The following is a 20,093-nucleotide window of genomic DNA, read 5'->3' as shown; positions in this document are numbered from 1 at the left end:
TTTGCTCAATTTTGCTAACATTGTCATCAATTGGAAGATGCCACTGGATTCAATAAAAATTACTATATTACTCCACTTTAAGGTGGTATTACTGATGATTTATGCCAGCTCTATTAGTGGCTCTTCTGTTGTTTCCAAGCAAAATTCGTGAATTCCATCATTTGCTAATGTATTTTTTATTTTACTAATGTCCCGAGGATGCTACAGGATGAGACACTGCGCCATGCTGTCAGAGATTTCAAGGGAAAAAATTGGAAAAAAATAGGTTTCCATCTCCTCCTGATTATGATTGTACATTATTTTTTATTGTATACTACAACCTTCATATTCATGCATCATATTTTCTGGGATCTCTTGACAGCAAACTTCATGACATGTCAATAAACTTTACTGTGATTGTCTTGTAATCATCAAAATGTGCACTTAATTAAATTGCCTTCATTATCATTCATCATATGTGCGTGTATGCATTTGTGTACATGCATACATGTTTTTTTTTTTGTGTGTGTGTGTGTGTGCGCACACTTGTTTGCAAATGCATACATGCATTTTCATGCATGTTTGTATGCCTGTCTGTATCACACAAATATCATTGTCATGAACCTTTTAGTAAATCAGATCTTCAAAGGATTTGCTTTCTTGAAAAATCTGGACAACTCTTAAGACATAAAAACATGATGTGAAAAAGCAGCAAAAGTTTTTGTATAACAGTAGTAATCATGTGAAGTTTTGTAATAATACTTCAGGCTCATGTTAAAATACATGTAATCTATATATATTTATATAGTCTAATATACCCATTAGGGGTATTTTCATCATTTCACAAGTACCCGATAGGGGTACTTGTTATTTTCCTATTTTTTGTATTTATTTTTTGCACTTTCTTTTTTCTTTTTTTATTTTATTTTTTACCCACATAAGGGGCCCCACCATTGAGTTGATGGGGCCCCCAACGGTCACAAATTTGGGGGCTCCCAACGACTCCATGGGGAGCCCCCTTTGTGGCTCTTCTTTTAAGGCCATAAGGCCACCCCTCACTCTCCTTCTTTTTGTATATATAGGGGTGAACCCCTCTTGTATTCTTCACTCTTGAGAGCTCTCTCTCTTTTCAATAAGAGACATTTATATTTTTAAGTTGTGTTGTCCCTTTGTGGATTTGGGTGTCATCTCTTTTGTTTGTCCATTGGTGGACATTGTAAGTGCTTATAGCACTCTTTGTTTTTCCGCATATCTCATTACATGGTATCAAAGCCTTGTGTATGCTCTTGATTCTTAATATAGCTAGTTAAGTAGTTATATATTGTTTATTTTGTATCTCTCTTAGTTTGTCTTCTTGTGAGAGATTAAATGGAAGGGGAACAAAAGATTGATCTCTCCTTCAAGCTTAATGGCTCCAACTACATGATGTGGGTCATCGCCATGGAGAACAACCTCAAGGGTAAAAAGCTTTGGGGATACGTTATGGGTACCATTCCGGAACCACAACTCTAACTCACCCAGATGGATGGTGATCAAGAAAAAGCTCTTGAAGGAAATGCCCGCATGAAGGCCATTGAAGATCACCATTCTAAAGTGGAAGATTGGGAAAGTAAGCATGCAAAGATTCTTGCTTGGTTCATGAACAATGTGGAGCTCAAAATTTGCGCCAACATTGCTAAATTTCTGATGGCTAATGAAGCATGGTTCTTTATGAAAAGTATGTTTACTCAAAAAGACCTTGCTCGTCAATTCTTCCTCCAAGAAAAAATCCGGACTATCAAGCATGGAGAAATGAGTGTAAGGTATTACTTTAGCACTCTTGGACCCTTATGGGATAAACTATCTTTACTAGAACCAAAGTGGGTTTCTAGTGTAGATGTGGAACTAAGAAGAGAACAAATGGAAAAAGAACACTTTTTCCAATTTCTACGTGGGCTTAGGCTCGAATATGAACAAGTTAGATCTTCCCTTCTTCATAGATCTAAGCCTCTTCCCTTGGAAAATGCCATAGCCGAAATATGCCAAGAAGAAACTCGTCTTGGCATGATTAAAGGAGGAGATGACGTTTTGGCTGTGTCTAAACCCGACAATCATGTGAAAGCCTATAAGCCTCCACACTTTGGGAGGCAAAATAACTATAATGGCAACTATAGAAAAGCCATTTGCCATCATTGCCAAGAACCAGGTCATATAAGACCTAATTGCCCTAAGCTGAATGAAGCACCTAAGAATAAGGTTGCCTCCGTTGAAGAAGCTACTCAAAAGGAGGAAACTATCAAAGGGAAGGAGTCTTTTTCTCTTGCTCAACTATCGAAAGCACTACAAATTCTACTCAAATCACCATCAACCTTAGGTGCCGCCATAGCTTCTTCCTCTCCTCCAGGTATGTCTTCTTGGATCCTTGATTCTGGAACTTCCTTTCATATGACCCCTCTTGAAAATGAGCTTTTTGATTTGTGTAATAACTCTAAAAACTCCTATGTTTCAACCGCCGATGGTACATCTTTACAAGTAAAAAGTTTTGGAACTTTAAATTTTTTCAAAGATTTCTTTGTGCCAAACGTAAGAGTGGTACCTCAACTTAATTTAAATCTCCTCTCTGTTGCTCAAATATGTGATCATGGATGTGAAATCTTCTTCTTAACTAAGGATTGCTCTATACAGGATCTCCGGTCCGGGAAGCAGATTGGGCAAGGCCATATGAGGGGAGATCTCTATTACATGAGCAACTTGAAACTTCCCACTAACTCCTTTTGTAACCATGTCCAAGATAAAAATATTGAAACTTGGCATCAAAGACTTGGAGATCCAAGTTTCTAAAAAATGCACTCTTTTCCTTTTGGAAGAAAATTTTGTAATGAGAAATATTTTGTTTGCAAGAATTGTATTTTTGGCAAAATGAAATCCACTCATTTTCCAAATCGAACTTTTGTGTCTAAAAGACCTTTTGAGTTAGTCCATTCGAACGTTTGGGGCCCTTCTCCGGTCATATCTAAAGGAGGATACGCCTATTATGTTACTTTCATTGATGACTAAACTAGATATGTGTGGATCTACTTTCTCAATTTAAAATTTGAAGTCTTTGATTTCTTCAAGAAATTTCATATGATAGTCAAAAATCAATTTTCAAGTAATATCTCTACTCTTAGATCCGATTCGGGTGGAGAGTATCTATCAAATGAATTTCAAAATTATTTAGAAACAAATAAAATTTGTTATCAAAGATCATGTCCTAGGACTCCTCAACAAAATGGTTTAGCCAAAAGAAAGCATAGACACATCTTGGAAACCACTAGGACACTTCTTATCTCCAAAGAAATTCCAAAAAGCTTTTGGGTCGAAGCCGCCTTAACCTCAACTTACTTGATAAATAGAATGATATCTTCATCCTTACAAAATACATCTCCATATGAAAACTATTTGAAAGAACACCCGATTTCAATAGATTAAGAATTTTTGGGTGTAAATGTTTTGTCCTTAAACATAAAAGAGACAAATTATCTCCTAAAGTTATTGAATGTATTTTCTTAGGATATGGAGAAAATCAAAAGGGTTTTAGATGCTTTGACCTTAAAAATAACAAACTCTATGTATTCAAAGATGTAACCTTTTTGGAAAATGAAAATGGTTTTGAGAAAAACTAAAGATATTGACGAAAGCAAATATGCTTTCTTATTTGATCTTCTCTCTCAAGAAGATAAGACTCCTCAAGAAGAGGAAATCTCTAATGATTTGTTGAATGATCTAGAGGATATTCCTCTTAACAATGTTGAAAATGAAAGTGATAGACCCATCCAAACCTATGTTAGGCGTGGTCAACAAGCTCCAATGAGTGCCTTAGAAAAATACTCTCAAGATTTCAACATAGAAGAAACCTCTTTAAGGAGATCCGGCTGAATCTTCAATCCTCCTAATAGGTTTGTTTTCTATGAGTCTCTAACTCCAAGGTATAGAGCGTGTCTAATTGCGTTACACTCATTTCATGAACCTTCACATTATAATGAAGCAAAAAACATTCCTCAATGGGTTGAAGCCATGAACTTAGAACTTAGTGCCCTTGAAAAGGCAAAAACTTGAGAAATAACTTCATTACCCACTGGAAAGAAATCGATTGGATGTAGATGAGTCTTCAAAATTAAAACTAAAAGTGATGGTTCATTAGAACGCTATAAAGCTCAATTGGTAGCAAAAGGATACGCTCAAGAATACAGTATAGATTATGAAGAAACTTTTGCACCCGTAGCTAGGATGACTAGTGTTAGGACTCTTATTGCCATTGTGTCAGTTAAAAAATGGCCTATTTATCAATTAGATGTTAAGAATGCATTCCTAAATGGTGAATTAAATGAAGAGGTTTACATGGATCCTCCACCGGGAGTATGTATTGGTAAAAATAAAATTCTCAAACTTAAAAAGACATTATATGGTTTAAAGCAAGCCCCAAAGACTTGGCATGATAGATTTAGCAATGTAATGACAAGTTTGAATTTTCGTTCATGCTATACTGACACTGCTTTGTTTGTTAAAAGTGCAAGGCCTTCAGTAGTTATTCTACTACTTTATGTTGATGATATGATCCAGTGATGAGCAAGGAATTAATGATATTAAGAAAGTTTTAAAAGAAAATTTTGACATGTCTGACCTTGGTTTCTTAAGATATTTTTTAGGAATTGAAGTAGCACACTCTCCTCGGGGGTACATTCTCTCTCAGATGAAACTTGCTGCTGACATTTGTTCAAAGTCTTGTATCTTCGATGATAAGAAGACCGAAACCCCTGAAGTTATCAATGCAAAGTTAAGGTTGGAAGATGGAACACTCCTCGAGGATCCTACTACCTACAGCCAACTTGTTGGGTCTGTGACCTACTTATCCATCACTAGGCCTGACATAGCTCATGTCGTGCACTCAGTCAGTCAGTTTCAACATGCACCTACAACTGTGCATATGAGTGCAGTCTTAAGAATCGTCAAATACATCAAAAACACCATAACTAAGGGAGTTTTTCTTTTCTCTTCTTCATCACTTGATTTAATTGCTTATACTGATGCTGATTGGGGAGGAAATCCCAATGATAGAGTCTCAACTACAGGTTTTTGTGTTTTCTTATGTGACTCTATGATTTCTTAGAGATGCAAGAAGCAACACAAAGTATCATTGTCCTCAACAGAAGCAGAATATCGTGCTATGGCCACTACAACCATGGAGCTTGTATGGCTAAGAAGTCTCCTCAGTGATATGGGCATTGTCATCTCTACTCCTTCGAAGATGTGTTGTGACAACAAAAGCGCAATCTATATTGCAAACAATCACACCTTCCATGAGCGTACTAAGCACATCGAGATGGACTGCCATTACGTGCGTGATGAATACCTAAGAGGAACCATAGCACTACCTTACGTCACATCCGAGTACCAGTTGGCGGACTTCTTCACTAAAGCCCTTGCCGCTCCTCGTTTTATGTTTCTCCTTAACAAGCTTTCGGTTATATCCCCGTAAAACTTGAGGCAGGGTGTTAAAATACATGTAATCTATATATATATATATATATTTATATATATAGTCTAATATACCCAATAGGGGTATTTTCATCATTTCACAAGTTCCCGATAGGGGTACTTGTTATTTTCCTCTTTTTTGGATTTATTTTTTGCACTTTCTTTTTTCTTTTTTTATTTTATTTTTTACCCACATAAGGGGGCCCACCATTGAGTCGATGGAGCCCCCAACGGTCACATTTTTGACCATTGGGGGCTCCCAACGACTCTATGGGGCCCCTTTGTGGCTCTTCTTTTAAGGCCATAACGACACCCCTCACTCTCCTTCCTTTTGTATATATAGGGGTGAACCCCTCTTGTATTCTTCACTCTTGAGAGCTCTCTCTCTTTTCAATAAGAGACATTTATATTTTTATGTTGTGTTGTCCCTTTGTGGATTTGGGTGTCATCTCTTTTGTTTGTCCATTGGTGGACATTGTAAGTGCTTATAGCACTTTTTGTTTTTCCGTATATCTCATTACAGCTCATTGCCTAAGGTTCTTTTTTTGTTCCAAAATTAATATACCCATTCATTTGGCATATTTCTTTTCATTCATCATTTTATTGTTATTTTTTTTTACGTTGGAAAAGGCTATAAGTGGGAGGAATTCTCTTTTTGATTTGTTCCAAGGCCAGCAAGAGACATATCTGTAAACCTATTCCAGCTAGATCCATGCTTGGTTTGCAGGATTGATTCCACCTGGCTCAGGCTTTTTTGATACAATTGGTGGGCCTGCAGTGTTCTAGACTAGGTTTACTGTAGCTTGGACTTGTTATACAGGCAGTCAGGCAAAGATTGACCTGCTGCTTTCTTTAACCCTATAGCAAAGATGGATGGGTTTTGGATCTTTTCATGTAGAGCATCAGGATTTTTGCATATTTAGGAAATTTACATCCGTGATATGAGCTCCAAGAGCTTTTCAGTTTCCAGGAGTCTGAAAGATTTACTGCTTTTTGTTTCAGTAGTAAAGCAAGCCATGCTTTGTGAATGCATAATGTTTCAAGTGTTGCCAGTTTTATATGGCATAAGAAAACATGTTCCTCTCTGTTCTTATCTATAATGAGTTAACCGTAACACTGATATATGTATTTATTTTGTTAATATGCAGCTGAGTTTTTCACAGAGAGGACAGAAGTGCAATGTCTTCATCGATGGCAGAAGGTTCTTGACCCTGAGCTAGTGAAGGGACCATGGACTAAGGAGGTTCCACGGAAACCATACAATCTTTTGATGTTCAGATACATACCTGAATATTATGATCTCTAATGTGGGTTCCTCTCCATCATTTTCTGTACAGGAAGATGATATCATAATCAAACTGGTTGCAAAGTTTGGGCCAGCTAAGTGGTCTGTCATAGCCAAATCCTTGCCAGGACGTATAGGAAAGCAATGCCGAGAGAGGTAATGTGACTAGGCCTTTAAACCCATTCTTATTTATACTGTTATGGTAGGTTCTTCTTTTTCTTTCATTTAGAAATTTTGAACTTTTTTACAACCATTATATTGTTATTAGCATTTGAATAGTATTTCATTCTTGATTTTTGAATGGCAGGTTCATTTAGATAAGTTTCTCCATTTGTATATGCTTTCTGGAGGAAACTTTTTAAAGTATTATTGCAACATGCCACATGGAATAGTTTATGGAAGAGATGGTTTTAATTTTAATTTCCTAGAATCAAGATAGAGGATATGCAATGGTATTTGAGGAAATGTTTTTAGTTCTTCCATTCGGTGCAGGATCTCGAATATAAGTTTGATTTAATTGTGGCTACAATGAAGGCCAAGAGATGAAGGCTGGTGAGGGTGGCAAACAAAATGAAGACGAAGTTGGATATTTTCAACTTGTTTCAGTTTAACAGTGAGGAAGTGTGGCAGAATTGTTGTCTAGATATGAGCAACCAGTACTATATCTAAGGGACTATGACCTGATTAGAAATACATGGGTGCCATAAGAAAAGGAAATGCCTTTAAATCTTTAACAATAGCACAGATAATATTTTTGCATGCATTTACTATCATTGTAACACCCCAAATATTTATCTAAAAAATTTTGGAATAATTTTTTTGTATGCTTGTATTATCTCACAAGACATGCTTCCAAACTCGACCATAATATCATGTCCCATGTCCATTTTGAGACACTTTTAAGAAGTAGTACACTAAATCCAGCCATCATCTCTAAGTCTGGAGTGCTTATCTGCCTCAGAACCCAGGAAAACCAGGCACTGATGTGGCGGTAGATTGATACACAGAAAATTCTTATCTAAGTCTTGCCTTGGTGCTTTATAAGCACTGTATGTAGGTATACAGCCAATAGAAATTTAGATCCGTTTCCAGTATGTCAAGTTGAAGCATTTTGTGCTTGTGATTGTATGATTATTATGTTGTTCTGTATGCAAACTTTCTGAAATTGTTCATGACTAAGTTTTTCACATCCAATTACTGTAAGCGTTTTGTCAGTTTAGATGTTGTGTTTTGTGTTGAGCTAGTGCTTCATTTATATTTTAGGTGGCATAACCATTTGAATCCTCTTATAAAGAAGGATGCATGGACGAAGGAGGAAGAGCTATCACTTATTCATGCCCACAGAATGCATGGAAACAAATGGGCTGAAATAGCAAAGGTTCTCCCTGGAAGGTACTGTTAGACTTTTATCATGAAGTGATGGAAATGAAGTAGATAATTAGTTATGGCCTGCTGCTATTTGTGCTTTAGTAGTGTGACGGCATTTTGTTCTTAACTACATCAGCATGGAATTGTTTAGATCACACTGATTGCTGTCTGAATTCTTATTGGTTTTAGAAAGTCACATCAGAATAATTTCTTTGGCTTGTTTTTTAATAATGGAATACAAGTCATCATCGGGATGGCCATATTCATATGGCATAGAGCTGTCAACTTTTGAATCTCTGGAAAAACCTACACAAACATTGGAATCTGGTGATTCAAAAGCCAATCCCCACTAAATGGACCATGTAGATTACATGATTACATCTGTTGAGTTAGATTCACTAAAAAATGCATGAGCAATGAGATATTGCTCATTACAAACTCATTGATACCATATAAACATCTGCACCAAAGACTTCCCCCCCTCTCTCTCTCTATATAAAAGATTATATTTGTTTATTCATTTATTTATATTCATATGATCAATCACCAAAGTGAAGTAATGGGTTTACTCTTGAGAGTTGCATCATTTGAAGTTTGCATTTTCCACCCATTTCTTATACTAATTCCTACAACCCCCTCCCCCATCCCTTCTTTCCTATGCTCAAGAAATGTCAAATATTCCCCTATGGTGCTCACTGTTAAGATATGCATATTTTCGTATATACATTATATATATATTGTCATTGTAATAGCTAAATACCCAATAGGGGTACTTTAGTCTTTTCATAGCCTTGTAATAAGTTGTGCTCATTAGGGGTACAACTGTCCTTTTTATTACATTTTTTGTAAACTAGGAAATTAGTTTTCTTTTGAGAGCATTATGGTCATCAGCCCTTAGAGTCGTTGGGACCTCCCCAATGACTATTTCTAGCCGCTGGGGAGAGTCCAATGGCTCTAAGTGTGAGCCTTTGTGTATATATAGGGGTGATTCCCCTCTTGTAAACTAATGCTTGTTCAAGCATATTTGTTATACAAATTCTATATTTTTTATGGTGTTCTTGATCCCTAAGTGGTCCATATGTATGTGTTTGTGTGATTGACCCATAAGTGGTCTTTGTGTTCTTGTAAGCCCATAAGAGACACTCTCTTGTTATATTTCTTGTTTCATTACATGGTATCCGAGCTATTGGATCTCTTGGATTATGGCTTGTACGTGAAGATCAAGAGGAGGACCGTGAGTGGAGCTTTGGGTCGTTTGTTTGTTGCCTCGGGAAGCACACCATCAAACCTCTTCAATTCACTTCTTGTTAGCTTTTTCTTGTCTCCTTGTTGCTCTTGTTCTCTCTCTCTATCTCTTGTAAAATTGAAGGATGAAACAGAAGTCATATCTATTCCCATGAGACTCAATGATACAAACTATGTGATGTGGGCATCCATAATAAAACACAAAATATTGGAAAAGGGTCTACGGGGTTTGGTTGATGGTATCGAAAGGGAACCCAAACTTATGCTCACCAAGATTGAGAACGGCAAGGAAGATCCAGCATCATGGGTTCACTAAAAGTGTTCTAGATCATTCATTGTTCATATTCAAAAGTGATTCAGCTATTGCTTGGGTGCTTATATATGTTGATGACATCATTATTACCGGGAGTGATGAGGTTCACATATCTTGGGTTAAGTCTATGCTGATGGCTAAATTCAAGATGAAAGACTTGGGTCCCTTGCGATATTTTTTGGGTGTGAAAGTTGATAGTCGACATGAGACTATTACATTGAGCCAACATAAGTACACCATTGATATTTTACTTACTACAGGGATGGAGAATTGTAAACCAATTAGCACACCTTGCCTTCTAAATCATAAGCTAAGTGCTAAAGAAGGCACTACTTATCATGATCCTACTTTGTATCGTCGAGTTGTAGGGATGTTACAATACTTAACATTCACTAGGCCTGACATAGCATACTCTGTCAATCAGGCTTCACAGTTTATGCATGCTCCTACAGATGTACATATGGAAGGAGTAAAAAGGATCCTTCGGTATTTAAAGGGTACGATTGGAGATGGCTTGATGTACACCAAGGACACAACTTATATGTCAGGGCATCGACTATTCACCTACACAGACGCGGACTGGGTTGGTGATCCTGACGAGCGCAGATCGGTTTCGGGGTATTGCATTCTTATCGACAATAATATTGTAACATGGAGTAGCAAGAAGCAAAAAACAGTGGCGCGATCTAGTACTGAAGCAGAATATCGTGCAATGGCAGCAGGAACACCGATGTTACATGGGTGAGACATCTACTGCAAGAATTACAAGAACTAATCTCGTCCTCTATGCTTCTTTGCGATAATCAGAGTGCTATTAATATTGCCTTCAATCCCATCCTTCATTGTCGCACGAAGCATATCGAGATCGATCAACATTTTGTTAGGCAAAAGGTGGAAGAAAAAGAAATTGAACCTGTATATGTTCGGTCAGATATGCAAGTTGCTGACATCTTTACCAAGGGATTATCTACTCATCAGTTTTGGGCACTCAAAGGCAAGTTGAGCATGATCAAAGACCATACTCAACTTGAGGGAGGCTGTTAGTTTTGGATCATGGATCCGACCCGCACCATATTCCAAGGATCCATCTTGGGATGCGTGGGTGGTGGCATGTTTGTAATTTATCTTTACTACTTGTGTAATGTTATACCCTGTACAACTCTTATAAATAATAAAGGAAAAGAGGGAAAACCCTATTGTCGCCGACTCCTCTCTTCTCTCTTTACCTCATCTCGAACCCTTGCAGGTGGATATTTCTGACATTACGTACTAAACTGTTCCAATATGAGATGTCCTTGAAAAGCATATCAGATGCTTCAACAGAGAAATCATCTACGCATGATGTTCTTGCCACAAGCATAACTGCTGATCGTACACGAGGAGATATCTTCTATAGAGGGGGGCGTGGACGAGGCAGAGGAGCACAAATCCAGGGTGGACGTGGGTTGCTACCTACGCCAAATTTCACTGTCGGGCTTTCAAAGAGTGTTCCCACATGTTACCAGTGCAACAAACGTGGTCATATCAAATCTAACTGCTGGTTCAACCCTCAAAATCGGAACAAAATGCAAAACTAAAGAAATGGTGTCACATCAGAAACTGCAGGTACCTTCCGGGTCAGTGATGATGCTAAGGATCTTCTCTTGTCTGCAATGGCCGACTTGAACTTGAAACAGAATGATGATGAAATATGGTATGTGGACTCTGGGGCAGCAACTCATGTCACTGGCAATACAGGTAAGTTCTCTACTTTGACCTCATATTTTGGTAAGTCTAATATTGTAACGGGAGATGAGACTCACCACCCTATTTCGAACGTAGGCAATGTCCTTTCTTTATCTGATTCCTCATCCATTCCTTTATCTAATGTTGTTTATGCACCAAATATAAATAAAAACATTGTCTCTGTTTCTAAGCTTGTTGATTCTACAAATTCATCTTTGGAATTTACTCCTACCTTTGTCTTTGTTAAGGATCATCAAACGAAGGAGACGTTCGCTAAAGGAGAGCGACGTGGAAACATGTATATTTTCAATGAAGATCCAGCCTCCAGTGTCCTGAAACCAAAGTCCGATCATGTCTCTAAAAGTATTCTCAGTATATCCAAATGCAATAAGCCAGATCTTTGGCATTCCCGTCTTGGTCATTGTAGTCGAGTCTTTATTGAAAAATTAGTGTCCAATGATTTTCTTTCAGAGTCTGTCTCACCTTCATTACTGAAGGACAAAGTGTGTCCCAATTGTCAGGTCTGCAAGAGTCATGTACTTCCCTTTCATCAAATAAATAAAAGAGCTTCTATGCCTTTTGAAATAATATGTTTTGTTGTTTGGGGCCCATCCCCCAATCCTTCCTCTTCTGGAAGCAAATATTATGTATCCTTTATTGACAGTTTCTCTCGTTTTACCTGGATATTCTTTATAAAGCATAAATCAAAAGTTTTTCTTATTTTCTGTCTTTTTCATGCCTACGTTAAAACTCAATTCTCCCAAAATATTCAAATTCTCCAATATGATGGAGGTGGTGAGTATTTCTCCAAAGAACTTTTAGACTTTCTCTAAGATAATGAGATACAACGTAGAGTTTCTTGCCCGTACACTCCACATCAAAATGGAATTGCCGAACGTAAACATAGACATATTGTGGAGAGTGCAATGAATATGATGCATGGTTGTAACTTGCCTATTAATCTTTGGACAGATATGTTCTATTTGGTGTACATCCTGATTATGATAATTTACGAGTTTTTGGATGCACATGTTATGTACACATTGATAAATCCATGATAACCAAATTTTAGGACAAGGCCACTATATTTTGTAGGTTATGCAGATGAACACAAGGATTACAGGTGCTATGATCCTGCCAATAAGAAAATTAGAATTTTCAAAAATGTTGTTTTTGATGAAAATAGTTTTCTGGGAAATGAAGCAGACGTCAATCGTGAACATATTGATGCAGTTGTTAATTGGTATGATCCATGACTCAATGCTGAACTTATTTCACATGCTGCCAAACATACTATTTTGGCCCCTGAAAGCATACATGGTGAGACGGTTTCAGATGATGCACCACAAACAGAATGTCTGAGATACAAAGGTAATGTCTATACCAGGAGACCCAAAGAGCAAACAAATGTACCTGCTGGAGAACACGTGGCATTGTCTGATAACAAAGAAGCACCAAGAAGATCAGGCAGGATAAGGCATCCTATTGAAAAATGGGTTAGTTATGACAACTTTTCTATGGATTTTCAGATTTTTCTATCCAAGATTGAAAAACATGATGAACCACTTGGTTTTTATCAAACTATCCAATCCAACAAATGGATTGAAGCGATGAATGAGGAGATCGAGGCACTCCATGAGTGTCAAACATGGGAGATAGTTGACCGTCCTCCAGATAAAAATGTTGTTGGTTCAAAATGGGTATATAAGATTAAATATAAACTGGATGGTAGCATTGAACGGTACAAGCCACGTCTTGTTGCTAAGGGTTTCACTCAAGAATACGGTCAGGATTATGATGAGACATTCAGCCCACTGGTGAAAATAAGAACTATTCACATTATACTTGGCCTGGCAATTGAACATGGGTGGACCCTTAGTCAGCTTGATGTTAAAAATGCATTCCTTCGTGGGGATTTAAAAGAAAAGGTCTACATGGAGTAGCCTCAAGGTTATGCAGAGAGAGACCCAAAAGGATATGTATGCAAATTAACCAGAGCTTTATATGGTTTGAAGCAAACCTCCAGGTCATGGTTTGAAAGCTTCTCCTTAGAGATTCAGAAGCACAGTTTCTTTCGTTCTCAAATAGATCATTCTCTGTTTATATACATGAATGGTACCACTATGGTTTTCTTACTTATATATGTTGATGATATTGTGATCACTGGTAATGCTCCAGACCACATTCAACAAATTAAAATTTTATTGAGTATGCGGGTCAAAATGAAAGATCTTAGGGAACTGAGATATTTTCTTGGTGTAGAGGTGGACAAACAAGATGGAAAAATGTCATTAACTCAACACAAATACACTCTTGATCTTCTGGCTAAAGCAGAAATGACAGATTGTAAACCTCTACTCACACTCAGTGTTATCAACCAAAAGCTCAGTATTTATGATGGTGAGTTATATCCTATGTCACATGGGTGCGGGTGCGACACGGGTGCTGCGCAATTTTAAAAATTTTGGACACGGGGACTTGGCTATATATATAGATATTTTAAATATATATATAATAATATATCCAGTGTGTGCATATATGTGGATATTGTCCTCTAAAGTTTGGCACCAGCATGAGTGTTTTTACAAACTTTGCAAATTGTACTTTTGCCCTTGCAGAAAGGGGGGTCCGGGGGCTCCCTCGGCGCGGGTCTCACTATACGGTCAGCGGGCGGGGGTCCAGGGGGGCAGCGCCCCCCGATTTTTTTTCCTGGGGCTTATGTTTGAGACTCATGCTATATATATATATTTTTAAAAAAATAATAAAAAGATCATTTTTTTTTGTTTTTTGCCCTAAAAATGGACATTTTGGACTCAGTCAATGTTGACCGAGTCCAAAACAAGGATGGACTCGGCCTCGACTCGTTGACTGAGTCCGACTCGGCGTTGACCGAGTCCGGGCCGTGTCCGAAGCCGCACCCATGTCGGGGCATGTCGACTCAGGTGCGACGCCTCCCTAGCCGAGTCCGTGTGATATAGGTTATATCCTGATGCAATCAAGTATCACAGTTTAGTGGGTATGTTACAGTACCTTTTACTAGACCAGACATTGTATATTCTGTTAATCAAGTATCTCAATTCATGCATGAACCGAAGACTGGTCAGATGGATGCTGTCAAACACATCCTTTCCTATCTAAAAGGAACGGTGTGTGATGGACTCACATATATTCAATTTTTATGGAAGTCACCAAAACATGACATATTGGCCTATAGAGATGCAGACTGGGCAGGGGATCCAGATGAGAGGTCTGTTTCAGGATACTGTGTTTTCATTGAGGGAAATCTTGTCTCATGGAGTAGCAGAAAATAGAAGGCTGTGGCAAGATCTAGCACAGAGGCAGAGTATAGATCTATAGCAGCTACCACAGCAGAAGTGACCTGGATTAGGCACCTACTTACAGAGATGGGAGAGGATATCTCAAATTCGACACTTTTGTGTGATAATAGAAATGCTATACAAATTGCATTCAATCCTATTCATCACAGTCGGACTAAGCATATTGAGATTGACCAACATTTCATCAGACAAAAGATAGCATACAAAGAGATTGAACCAATTTATGTGCCTTCAGAAGACCAAGTTGCTGATATGTTCACAAAAGGTCTTACAAGTCACCATTTCTGGTATCTGAAGGACAAGTTGCACATGGTTCACTCCCATGCACAACTTGAGGGAGGGTATTAGAATATGGACTGGATATGGATCTAATAAAGGATCGATATCCATGTTAAAATATATGTAATATATATATATAAATATATTTGTCATTCACTACCCGATAAGGGGTAGTTCTGTAAACTCGCCCAATAGGGGCATTTTAGTCTTTTTTCTTTTTCTATTTTTTTCCTTTTACCTTTTTCTATTTTTTCCATTTCTTTTTGTCTTTTTTTTTATTTTTTTATTTTTCTTTTTGTGCAATTAATGCACAGCCATTGGGGGCCCCAACAAAGAGTCGTTGGGCCCCCAACGGTCACAATTGTGACCGTTGGGAGCCCAACGACTCCTTGTTGGGACTCCCAATGGTCCCTCTCTCTTGCTTTTCTCTAACTCTCCCTCACTCCTCTCTTGCCTATAAATAAGTGGGGTCTCCCCCTTTGTAATGTGTGGCTTCTTCAAGCCCTTTAGTGCATTTATAAGATTTTATGCTTTCTAGCCATTATTGGCTTTTGTGTATGTCCTCTTTTGGACTTGTTCTTTGATTTCTATGTATGAATGTCCATTGTAGGACATACATTTCTTTTCCGCATATTTCGTTACATGGTATCAGAGCCTTGGTTGTGCTCTTGATTCATATAGCTAGTTGTCTAGCTTTCTCTCTCTCTTTTGTTTGTCCTCCATTCTTGACTATATAATGGAAGGAGAACAAAAGATTGATCTCTCCTTCAAGCTTAATGGTACGAACTACATGATGTGGGCCGCCGCCATGGAAAACAACCTCAAAGGTAAAAAGCTTTGGGGATATGTGATGGGAACCATTAGGGAACCTCAACTTACGAAAATTGATGGTGATCAAGAAAAGGCTCTAGAAGGAAGTGCTCGCATGAAGGCTATTGAAGATCACCAATCCAAGGTAGAAGATTGGGAAAGTAAGCATGCAAAAATTCTTGCATGGTTCATGAACAATGTGGAGCTAAAGATTTGCGCCAACATTGCTAAATTCCGCCTAGCGAATGAAGCATGGTTCTTTATGAAAGGTATGTATACCCAAAAAGACCTTGCTCGTCAATTCTTTATCCAAGAAAAAATTCGTACCATTAAGCAAGGTGAAATGAGTGTAAGAGATTACTATAGCACTCTTGGACCGTTATGGGATGAGCTATCCCTTCTTGAACCCAAATGGGTATCAAGTGAAGATGTTGAAATGAGAAGAGAACAAATGGAGAAAGAACACTTTTTCCAATTTTTACATGGGCTTAGGCCCGAATATGAGCAAGTTAGGTCCTCCCTCCTTCATAGATCAAAACCACTTCCATTGGAAGATGCCATAGCCGAAATATGCCAAGAAGAAACGCGTCTTGGCATGATTAAAGGAGGAGATGAAGTTCTTGCCGTGTCTAGACCCGGCAATCATATGAAAGCATATAAGCCTCCACACTTCGGGAGGCAAAATAACTATAATGGCAATTATAGGAAAGCTATTTGCCATCATTGTCAAGAACCGGGTCATATAAGACCTAATTGTCCAAAGATAAATGAGCCTCCAAAAGGTAAAGTTGCTACTATTGAAGAAGTTTCCCAAAAGGAGGAGCCAATGAAAGGGAAAGAGTCCTTCTCCCTTGCTCAACTATCCGAAGCACTTCAAATTCTACTCAAATCGCCGTCAACTTCGGGAGCCGCCATTGCCTCTTCTTCTCCTCCAGGTACGCCTTCTTGGATTCTTGATTCTGGAGCATCTTTTCATATGACCCCTATCGAAAATGGACTATCCAATGTATGTAGCAACTCCAAAAACTCTTTTGTCTCCACCGCCGATGGTACCTCTTTACAAGTTAAAAGTTTTGGAACCTTAGATTTTTCGAAAGATTTTTTTGTCCCAAATGTAAGAGTAGTACCTCAACTTAATTTAAATCTTTTATCTGTCTCTCAAATATATGATCATGGATGTGAAATCTCCTTCTCAACCAAGGATTGCTTTATACAGGATCTCCAGTCCGGGAAGCGGATTGGGCAAGGCCATAGGAGGGGAGAACTCTACTACATGACCAATTTGAAACTTCCCACTAACTCTTTTTGTAATCATGTCCAAGATAAAAATATAGAAACTTGGCATCAAAGACTTGGACATCCAAGCTTCTAAAAAATGTACTCCTTTCCCTTTGGAAAGAAATTTTGTAATGAGAAACATTTTGTTTGCAAGAGTTGTATTTTTGGAAAAATGAAATCCACCCCATTTCCAAAGAGAACATTTGTGTCAAAAAGACCCTTTGAATTAATTCATTCGGATGTTTGGGGTCCTTCTCCGGTCATATCAAAAGGAGGATACTCATATTATGTTACTTTCATTGATGATTTCACTCGATATGTGTGGATCTATTTTCTCAACTTAAAATTCGAAGTTTTTAACTTTTTTAAAAAATTTCATATGATTGTCAAAAATCAATTTTCAACTAATATCTCCATTCTTCGATCCGATTCCGGTGGAGAATATCTATCAAATGAATTTCAAGAATATTTGGAAATCAATGGAATTTGTCATCAAAGGTCATGTCCTAGGACTCCCCAACAAAACGGTCTAGCCGAAAGAAAGCATAGACACATTTTGGAAACCACTAGGACTCTTCTCATTTCCAAAGAAATTCCTAAATGCTATTGGGCCGAAGCCGCCTTAACCTCCACTTATTTGATAAATAGAATGATATCCTCATCCCTTCAAAATATATCTCCATATGAAAAACTTTTTGAAAGAACACCCGATTTTAATAGGTTAAGAATTTTTGGGTGTAAGTGTTTTGTCCTTACACATAAAAGAGATAAATTATCTCCTAAAGCTATTGAATGTGTATTCTTAGGATACGGAGAAAATAAAAAAGGTTTTAGGTGCTTCGATCCCAAAAGCAACAAACTATATGTATCCAAAGATGTTACCTTTTTGGAAAATGAAAACGGCTTTGAGAAAAATAAAGATATTGATGAAAGCGAATATGCTTTCTTATTTGATCTTCTCTCTCAAGAAGATGTGACTCCTCACCTAGAGGATGTTCCCAATGATTTAGAGGATACTCCTCTTAGTAATGATGAAATTGAAAGTAATGATGTTGAAAATAGGTCAATTCAAACCTATGCTAGGCGTGGTCAAGAAATTCCCATAAGTGCCTTAGAAAAATATTCTCAAAATTCCAACATAGAAGAAACCTCTTTAAGGAGATCTAGCCGAATCTCCAACCCTCCTAATAGGTTTGTTTCCTATGAATCCCTAACACCTAAATATAGGGCATGTCTAATTGCATTACACTCTTATCATGAACCATCACACTATAATGAAGCCAAAAACATTCCTCAATGGGTTGAAGCCATGAAACTAGAACTTAGTGCCCTTGAAAAAGCTAAAACTTGGGAAATAACTTCATTACCCACTGGAAAGAAGTCTATTGGATGTAGATGGGTCTTCAAAATTAAAACTAAAAGTGATGGGTCATTAGAACGTTATAAAGCTAGGTTGGTAGCCATAGGATATGCTCAAGAGTACGGAATAGACTATGAGGAAACCTTTGCTAGCTAGAATGACTAGTGTTAGGACTCTTATTGCGGTTGAATCCATTAAAAAATAGCCTATCTATCAATTGGATGTTAAGAACACATTTCTTAATGGCGAACTAAGTGAAGAGCTCTATATGGATCCTCCACCAGGAGTATCCATTGGTGAAAACAAAGTTCTTAAACTAAAAAAGGCACTATATGGGTTAAAACAAGCTCCAAAAGCTTGGCATGACAAATTTAGGAATGTGATGACTAGCTTAAATTTTCGTTCATGTTATACTGACACTGCGTTATTTGTGAAAAGTGCAGGGTCCTCTGTAGTTATTTTACTACTATATGTTGATGATATGATCATCACGGGAAGTGATGAGCAAGGAATCCATGATATTAAGAAAATTTTAAAAGAAAATTTTGACATGTCTGACCTTGGCTTCTTAAGATATTTTCTAGGTATTGAAGTTGCATATTCACCCCGAGGGTATATTCTCTCTCAGATGAAACTTGCTGCTGACATTTATGCCAAGTCTGGAATTTCGGATGATAAAAAGACAGAAACCCCTGAGGTTATCAATGCAAAGCTAAGGCTGGAAGATGGGACACTTCTTGAGAATCCTACTCCCTACCGTCAACTCATTGGGTCTCTGACATACTTATCTATCACTCGGCCGGACATAGCTCATGCAGTTCATTCCGTCAGTCAATTTCAACATGCACCTACAACTGTGCACATGAGTGCAGTCTTAAGGATTGTCAGATATATTAAGAACACCATAACTAAGGGAGTTTTTCTTTCCTCTTCATCATCACTTGAGTTAATTGCCTATACAGATGCTGATTGGGGAGGAAATCCCAATGATAGAGTCTCAACCACTGGTTTTTGTGTTTTCTTAGGTGACTCTATGATTTCTTGGAGATGCAAGAAGCAACATAAAGTATCATTGTCCTCAACTGAAGCGGAATATCGTGCAATGGCCACTACAACCATGGAGCTTGTGTGGCTTAGGAGTCTCCTCTGTGATATGGGCATCGTCATCTCAACTCCTTCGAAGATGTGTTGCGATAACAAGAGTGCTATCTATATTGCAAGCAACCACACCTTCCATGAGCGTACTAAACATATTGAGATGGATTGCCATTATGTTCGAGATGAATACCTAAAAGGAACCATTACACTGCCCTACGTCACATCCGAGTACCAGTTGGCGGACTTCTTCACCAAAGCTCTTGCTGCTCCTCGCTTCATGTTTCTTCTCAACAAGCTTTTCGTTGTATCCCCGTAAAGCTTGAGGGAGGGTGTTAAAATATATGTAATATATTTATATATATATATATATCTATATATATATAAAAATATATTTGTCATTCACTACCCGATAAGGGGTAGTTCTGTAAACTCGCCCAATAGGGGCATTTTAGTCTTTTTTCTTTTTCTATTTTTTTCCTTTTACCTTTTTCTATTTTTTCCATTTCTTTTTGTCTTTTT

The 20,093-nt window shown here is 37.8% G+C and overlaps 1 protein-coding gene across 3 annotated transcripts in view; it reads left to right on the top strand.

The window, feature by feature from the left end:
* Window positions 1-20,093, top strand: part of LOC149828281 (uncharacterized) — a 38,109-nt gene that overhangs the window by 2,186 nt on the left and 15,830 nt on the right. For all 3 annotated transcript variants that reach the window (XR_016434268.1, XR_016434269.1, XM_090017494.1), the window contains exons 3-6: window positions 208-265; window positions 6,624-6,718; window positions 6,813-6,916; window positions 8,024-8,152. Coding sequence is in view for 1 of the 3 variants with exons in the window: in XM_090017494.1 (XP_089873620.1) it covers window positions 208-265; window positions 6,624-6,718; window positions 6,813-6,916; window positions 8,024-8,152 (386 nt within the window). In the remaining 2 variants the exon portion in view is untranslated. The remainder of the gene's footprint in view (window positions 1-207; window positions 266-6,623; window positions 6,719-6,812; window positions 6,917-8,023; window positions 8,153-20,093) is intronic.

This window comes from Nuphar pumila, chromosome 9 (genome assembly GCF_984573655.1).
Source record: "Nuphar pumila chromosome 9, dmNupPumi1.hap1.1, whole genome shotgun sequence".
Lineage (NCBI taxonomy): Eukaryota > Viridiplantae > Streptophyta > Magnoliopsida > Nymphaeales > Nymphaeaceae > Nuphar > Nuphar pumila.
The sequence above is the reverse complement of the archived record's forward strand: the minus strand, read 5'-3'. Positions and strand labels throughout refer to the sequence as shown.